The sequence below is a fragment of the Crinia signifera genome, chromosome 8 (assembly GCF_055691185.1).
Source record: "Crinia signifera chromosome 8, ASM5569118v1, whole genome shotgun sequence".
Classification (NCBI taxonomy): Eukaryota; Metazoa; Chordata; class Amphibia; order Anura; family Myobatrachidae; genus Crinia; species Crinia signifera.
The window spans coordinates 33,420,115-33,428,558 of record NC_139224.1 but is presented as its reverse complement, the minus strand read 5'-3'; the positions used below and the strand labels follow the sequence as shown (position 1 = coordinate 33,428,558).

Here is an 8,444-nt window from a genome sequence, read left to right as displayed (position 1 = left end):
TTAGTGATAATCGTAAATAATTGCCGTTACTGTTCTAGGGCTACCGTACTGTTGTATTCCAAATGATGTTTGCACTTTGATATTGTTTTACATTGCTACGTGGTGTTCACCCCATTTCAAGGCTCGAAATCAGCTGGCGCCCCTAGTTGCAGGCCCAGAATAAAGTATCAATTGAGAGAGTGTGTCGACTGATTTGTGTACCCATCCTATAGTACGAGAAGACTCCAGACCGTGAACCGAAGGAGACTAGTGGGACCGATTCCAGGCGTATCAAGTGAGGTAATCTCCCTAGCGGTGTCCACACTTGTAAGGCTGCGGATTCTGTAATGTAGACACCATATTGGTAAGGAAGGTCATCTGTGCATCTCGATTTTCACGCGCTATGCGTTCGTGCAGACCCACCAACTGTGTGAGAAAGGAATCTTGCAACTGTCTCTCGTTGTCAAAGAAGCGCTGCAGTCGGGCATCCTCTTGAGTTTGAAATTCAAGATCGGACTCTCGGAGATGATCTACCAGGATTCTTGACATTGAGCGCGTAGCAAGCTCCATCTTTGACGTTTTTTTCTTCCTTGCAGGTACATCAAATACTAAAAATAAAGGAAAAATCATTACAATCCAATAGCGGCATGCCAGTGTATATATAGATATGGATATATATATATAGAGAGAGAGAGAGAAAAAGAGAGAGAGAGAGAGAGAGAGAGAGAGAGAGAGAGAGAGAGAGAGAGAGAGAGAGACTACTACTGGTTCCCACAATACCCCTCTCCAGGGCACACCACACGTGTGCTGTAGTAGTGGGTGCGGGGTTGTTACCTGTGTTACAGTGGGACTACAGGTCCCAGCAAGCCTGCAACACATGCTGATACTTGGGAGAACCACAGGTACCAGCATGTGGGGCATTAAAGGCCTGCTGATACCTATAGCCCCCTGTACATCTATTAAAATAGATACACAAACAATACTTGAAAAACTTACTGTTACGACGCAACGTTGGGGTCTCAGTCTGTGCAGGAGTGGGTGTCCCAGATGGAATAATGGTGCTGGCTCCACTGTCCTCAACCTCAGCCTCTAATGGATCAATTGTGTCCTCCATGGCAGCAATAGGATCAGGGATGCTGTTGTCTATGGTGTCTTCCAACTCCATTATAGGTGGGCAAGATGGGCTGCATTCTGGAGTTATGCTCCGTGATGAAGCTGCACTGGATGATGATATGGCAACAGGGTTCACCAGGGCAGAATTGCCAAAGACCTCGTTACATTGGTCGAAGTAAACCCATTCCATCCTCCCAGCACCACTTTTCCTCCTGTTGTTGTCACAAACTTTGTTGTAGTACCTGCGCAGAGCTTTTAGTTTGTTGACCACCTGCTGCTGGGTACGCACAATGCCCCTTGAAGTGAGGACCTTGGCAATATTGGTGTAGACTACAGCGTCCTTCACTGTGCCAGTAATCTGTTTTCGGATTTCTTCCTCCCCTCTGACACTGAGCAGCTCACGGATCTCCTCATCTTTCCAGTGTGCCATGGCCATTTACTGCTGCGCTGCACGCCTCTGCCACGTGCGCTCAGCCAATCAGGGAACCTGTAAAGATCAGCCAATCACGCAGCGCCATGCTGCACAGCCAATCAGCATGATTTTTCAATAGTCGGGAGAAAAACACGGGTCGGACCCTTTCACACAGCCGCAAACACGTGTCTGACACGGGAAAAACCCAGGTAAATACCTGGGTCGAAGTCCCGGAACTTTAGACCCGTGTTGACCCTTTCAGACAGAAGAAAAACCCGTGTCGACACGGCAAGAGCAGGGAAATTACCGGGTCTTTTTTTCTGTCTGAAAGGGGTATTAGTGAGTTGCAGTCGGCTCAGTGTGCTGGCAGACAGGAAATAAGACAGTGGCTTGGATCACAACTCATTTGGAATTGCAGCAGGCACAGAGAGACAGTGCAAGGCTCACAACACATTAGGGAGCTGCAGAGGCTCAGTCCCTTGCTGCTGGTTAGTATCCAGCTTTAATAGTGATTGTGCAGTTCATCTGGCAGAGGCAGGCAGCTGCTTATGCAATGAATGTTAATAATATACCAACATAGATTCAGTGTTATGTAATTACTATGTAATTTACAATTTTTATTTAAATATTCTGGTGGTCTTGGATTTACAAATATATATCTATAGATATATATCTATATATCTATAGATATATAATATATATATATATATATATATATAGATAGATATATATATAGATATATATATATATATATATATATATATAAGTTCAGCAGCGTGTCAGCTCTTCCAGCCACATCCAGCCTCTCACCAGCCCACTCACCTGCTTTAATGAGAGCGTCTATCAAAGATGCTTCTAAACTCCGCTCAGTTGGAGATTGCTGCTGTAAGATGGCTTCGGTCTGGTCACTTCTAGAGTTGTTGGACAGCCAGTGGAGTGGAGAGGGATCCAGTGGAGAAAGGAGGAGGGAAGCCAGGACTGCAGCAAATGTGTGTGCTATGTGATAGACAAGACAGAGACATAAGCTATTGGGCCTCCCCTGAATACTGTATGTAACCCTATTAGTCACATAGCACATACTGACACCAATGTTGACACAGACACACTGACAAGACTGGCATACAGACAAGACTGACAGATAATGACACACAGACAACACTGACACACAGGCAGATGCTGACACGTGTACGCTGATACAGACACAGACAACACTGACACACAGATAGATACTGACACATAGACAATGACACAGACAACACTGACACAGGCAGATGCTGACACAGACAACACTGACACGCAGGCAGATGCTGATACAGACAACACTGACACACAGGAAGATGCTGACACAGAACAACACTGACACACAGATAGATACTGACACATAGACAACACTGACACAGGCAGATGCTGACACAGACAACACTGACACACAGGCAGATGCTGACACGTGTACGCTGATACAGACAACACTGACACACAGGCAGATGCTGACACATAGACAATGCTGACACGTGTACCCTGATACAGACAACACTGACACACAGGCAGATGCTGACACGTGTACGCTGACACACACAACACTGACACACAGGCAGATGCTGACACGTGTACGCTGATACACACAACACTGACACACAGAAAGATGCTGACACACACAACACTGACACACAGATAGATACTGACACAGACAACACTGACACAGGCAGATGCTGACACACAGATAGATACTGACACATAGACAACACTGTCACACAGACACCAAACTCAAACTGACAGTTTCCCTTCCAATTATGTGTGCCCTTTGCCAGGGGGAAGGGGATCTTGTAGAGTGCAGTAACAGAACAACTCCCCTAAGTAAGGGGAACATATGGCTGGGACACGCATTCCCCCCTTCTCCTCCATAGGTGCCAGGTTCATCACCCAAATCCATTAAAAAGTGCTCCTTTACTAGTCTTCGGTAGCAGAAGCAGTCAGCACCATACACCCTGCCTGCCTGCCACATTGCCAGCACACACATCAGGAAAACAGCGCACCCCCAGCTTACCTCTCCGAGAGACACAGGTGACCATGTAATTACACCTCCCTGGTCAAAGACGCTCAGTCTTTGCTGTTGGGATGGGGGTTGGCGCAGTCTGCTTGAATTTCCCGCTGGGTGGGAGTCGGAGAGTGAAGGCGGGAGCCTGGATTGGGTGTCAACAGGCCACTTAAGGTCCTTAACACACACACAGACCCCGCTGGCGCTGACAGGATTCTCCTCCTGTGTCAGCTCATCAGCGGGGCGGGCAGAGACAGCGCAGCCCAATGTCAGTCCCCAGTGCAGGTGCCGGCGCACACACAGAGACCCAGCTGGTGCTGACAGGACTCTCATCAGGCTCCTGTGTAAGCTCATCAGCGGGGCGCGCAGCCCAATGTCAGTCTGCAGCGCAGGTGCCAGCGCATACACAGAGACCCCGCTGGCAGCGCAGCCCAATGTCATTCCGCCGGGCAGGTGCCAGCGCCCACGCAGACGCTCGCTCCCCCAAGCGGTGGCGGGGTCTGCCTTACAATAGTTACGCCACTGTTACCTGGCCCAACACTGGTTTGGGAACAAAATACCCTACACAATACACATACACAATATGCAACCATTTTGAATACGTAGCTGTAGATTAGTGTTGGGACAGGTAAAATACAAATGGATCATATGCAAGCCCTCAATTGATTTCAGGGGCCAAATGTAATAGGGTGAGAGTTTCAGAAAGTGAGAGATTTTGGATGAGTTTTCCCATGTTTTTTAAAGCAGCAATCAATTACTGTACATGGCAAAATCAACCTGGTTTTGCAGTGTAATTGATTGCTGCTTTAAAAAACATGGGAAAACTCTCCCAAAATCTCTCACTTTCTGAAACTCTCACCCTATTACATTTGGCCCCAGGTGTCTAATTTGTGTCCCAAGACGCATTAACCCTGGCAGAACTGCAGATACACATATAAAATGGTTAATTATGGAGTACTAGGTGATTCATCGCGCCCTACGGGCGCTCTTCACACCGGCGTAAGGGGCTGCGCCCCCTTAATTTGTGAACGTTTGTATTGTGAGGAATATGGTTCGAATTGTATGAAAGATGCCCTATATTGCAACTTGACTTATAGGTGAAATGTGTGGGTTGGGATCATTTGGTCTACAGCAGTATGGTCGACAGTCATTAGGTCGACACCAATAGTGAAAAACTCCATGTCGACTTTGTGAATGTCGACCTAGACAATGTCGAACTTATGACCTGTCGAACTAATGACCTTTTCGACCTAGAACCATGTCGACCTTTTCCCATGTCGACCTAGACCCATGTCGGCCTTTCCCCATGTTGACCTAATGGTGTCGACCTAATGACTGTCGACCATAATGCTGTAGACCAAATGACCGCATCCCAAATGGGTTAAATAGAGAGCATATGATTTGGAAGGGGGTGTGTATTGTTTTGTTTAATTAAAAAGCGGTTACAGAGTAAGCTGTACATTGATCGTGTGGATGGCACAGTGACATGTGTGGGTGTGGGGGGGTGCGTGCGTGTTTTGTGTGTATGAGTGTGTGCAATAGTATAATAGGGTGTTTTTGAGTCAGCGGCTCCCCACTGGCAGAGGTCACGACACAGGAAAACAGGAGGCTGGGTAGTGATAGGGGTGTGTGGGCATAGGGGGCACTAAAGAGGAGTGTGGGGGACACTGTGCAGCTTCTGCCAGTGGGTTAGGGTCCAGCATGCCAGCGCAGGAGTACAGCACAGTGCCCCTGACTCAGTGTGTTTTCCCACTGGGAGGCCTTAAAGGTGCATGAGAGCAGGAGGCTGAGCGGTAAAGCATGATAGGGGAATGTGGGCAACACAGGGTGAGCGGGTCCTTACTGGCGGAAGTTATGGGGCAGGAGATCAGGAGGCAGGGCAGTGATAGAGGTGTGTGGGCATGAGGGGTAGTAAAGGTTTTTGGCTGTTGCAGAGTATGGATGGCCATTAGTGCAGACGCCATCAATGGTTGGCATTGATGGCGATTTTGCACCCTGCCATCGATAGTAGTAAAATATTACTTTGATAACCATCGATTGTTGTAGCTATCGATGGTCATCCATTATATCTGACTGAATAGGCCGTGGGTCAATCAGAACTCGGTGGCAGGACTTCCGGGTGTGGGGGGCGGAGCTATGCTAGGGGCAGCACCTGCTTGTGGCGGTACAGGATCCCCCATTCATATGGGAGTGGGATTCCGCGCTGGGGGGGGTGGGTGGGGAGTTGCAGGAAGAGGGTCAGGGGGGTCCGCAAATTGCGGGAAGGGAGGGAGTCCGCAAATCGCAGGAGGGGGGGGCGTGAATTGCGGGAAGGGGGGTCCACAAATTGTGGGAGGGGGGTTGTGGGGGTCCTTGAATTGCGGGAGGGGGGGGTCGTGGGGGTTCCTGAATCGCGGGAGGGGGCGCGGCGCCGCCGTGAATAGTGGGAGGGGGGGCAGGGGTGTGAGCCAAGGGAGGGGGGGTCACAGGGGTCTGCGAATTGTGGGAGGGGGGGTTGTAGGTGTCCGTGAATTGTGGGAGGGGGGGTGCCATGAATTGCGAGGGGGGGTTGTGGGAGTTTGTGAATCGCGGGAGGGGGGGGCCGCGAATCGCTGGAGGGGGGGGCACAGGGGGTGCTGTGAATCACGGGGGAGGGAGAGTGAATCGCGGGAAGGGGGTGGCGGGGGTCTGCGAATTGCGGGAGGGGGGTTGTGGGGGTCTGTGAATCGCGGGAGGGGGTCGCGGGGGATCCGCGAATCGCGGGAGGGGGGCACGGGGGTGGGCCCGCAAATCACGGGAGGGGGTTGCAGGGGTCCGCGAATCCCAGGATGGGGGGGTGGCGGGAATCGCGGGATGGGGGGTGCGGGGGCACGGGGGGTTCTGCATATCGGGGGGGGATCGCAGGGGGTCCTGTGAATCGCGGGAGGAGGGATGTCACGGGGGGACCTGCGAATCGCAGGGGGGGTGCGCGAATCGCGGTCGCAAATTGTGGTGGGGCCTGTGAATCGCGGGAGGGGGGCACGGTGGGCCACGAATCGCGGGAGGGGCGCCGCGAGGGGTCCTGCGAATCACGGGAGGGGGGTGGTCGCAGGGGTTGCCGTGAATCGTGGGAGGGGGGGGTAGCGGGGGTTGCAGTGAATCGCGGGAGGGACGCGGGGGGCCGGGTGTGGGGTGGTGGTGCTGCTCACCTACACCATGGTGGATGGTGGGCATGTACTGTAGCCCTGGCTGGCTCGGGGGGAGGAGATGTCAACGGGGTGGTGGTGTGTATTACACTGGTCTTTTTCACTAGGGGGGCGGGGTTTGTGTATTACGCTGGGCGGGAACATTCTACACACAGAGGATGAGTGACAGATCTAGCTAAATATATAAGAGATGTGTCCACATTGCAAGTGTATTTCATGCCCAAATAAGTGTTGGGCCAGGCAAACTTCAAGGGGGTCATATGCAAATGCATACTTCCCTCTCCAGGACTTTCCTCTTAACATGTGATTGCCATCATCTGTGTTAATTGATAAGAAAGGTGTTTCACCACAGATGATGGCAATCATACATCAAGAGGGAAGTCCAGGAACAGAGCAGTGTCCCTCCTGGAAAGGGTAATGTTGGGAGGTATGCAAGTGCATACCTCCCAACATGATCCATTTCAGGAGGGACAAAATGCTCTGTTCCTGGACTTCCCTCTTAATGTATGATTGCCATCACCTGCATAGGTGTGCACACATTGAGTGTTAGGGGTGCACAGGCACCCCCTAATACTGTGCCCCACCCTTATGAACACATCTGCTGCTAACAATACTAGCAATACCCTTAACCAAAGACTTTTGCTTTTTAGAACTGTATTCCATTTGAAGAATGGATCAATCAATTATATGTGTGTTTGCATTGTTAATTGAACTAGACCATTGTCATCACTAAATAACTGCGTCATCCATATATGTCATACTTGCCTACTTGTGAGAACTCCTCTCCGGGAGAAGCCCGGAGAGGAGTGTAAGGGGGGCTGGACGAGGCTAGTTTTGGGGGCGAGGCTGTCACTAAGCCCCGACAATATCTCTCAGCAATATATTGCTCAGTGTAGCGTTTTCAGCGAACAACGATTTTGGCTGAAAATTGCAAGCCATTCGGTCTCATTCTGTCTCTACCTCATTTTGACTAGAAATAGCTGGTAGCTGGTGCACAGTGCATTGTGTACCAGCGACCAGCAGTTTTTAGCCATAATCAGAGGAGCATGCTCCTACGACCAGCGACCTTGAAGGGCTGACAGCGGGAGCACACTCTCGGCAAATTATCTCCCACAGCACATGAAATCACTGGCAATATGGTCACTCAGTGACCATATTGCCAGCGATATGTGCTGAAATCGCCCCGTGTGTACACAGCTTTAGAAAGGTGTCTCACCACAGGTGATGGTAATCACACACAGCGGCGGATTGGGCCACCGGGAGACCAGAACATTTCCCGGAGGGCCGGTCCGGAATTGGACGATTTCCCTCCTGACCGGGCCGCCACTGTCTCCCCTGGCGGGATGACTGGCAATGCTGCCAGTGATAAAGATGGCGGAGGCCAGTGGACCTAGAGGACATCTACTGCCCATGCCTAATGCAGTAGCTCCTCTTCCTCCCGATGTCCTTTGCGGTGCTTTACACGTGTTCGGTGTACCGCCAGAGTGGCGGTGCCCGCCCTGTCTCCACCCGGCTCCTGCTATCAGAGCCAGGCTGTCCTCCCTGGACCCCTGCCACCACTGAAGACAAGTAGCCTGTAAGTAAGGCAACCCCCCCCCCCCCCAGGAACTGGTCAGCTTCCCCCCACCAACCCGTCGACACCGATAACCCCCCCCCCCCCAGCAACCCGTCAGCGCTGCTCAAAAGGCCCCCAGTCAGCACCCCCCCCCCCCCAAGGCTTCTCTTAGATTTGTCCCGGGAC

At 51.4% G+C, this 8,444-nt stretch overlaps 1 protein-coding gene across 1 annotated transcript; it reads right to left on the bottom strand.

Moving 5' to 3' along the window:
• Positions 1-288: 288 nt before the first annotated feature.
• Positions 289-1,891, bottom strand: LOC146027216 (uncharacterized). Its single transcript, XM_083158172.1, has 2 exons — positions 976-1,891; positions 289-587 (listed from the first exon to the last, which is right to left on the bottom strand). Exons 1-2 carry the CDS (start codon positions 1,526-1,528, stop codon positions 289-291), a joined length of 852 nt encoding a protein of 283 aa, XP_083014298.1. The 5' UTR covers positions 1,529-1,891.
• Positions 1,892-8,444: the final 6,553 nt, after the last annotated feature.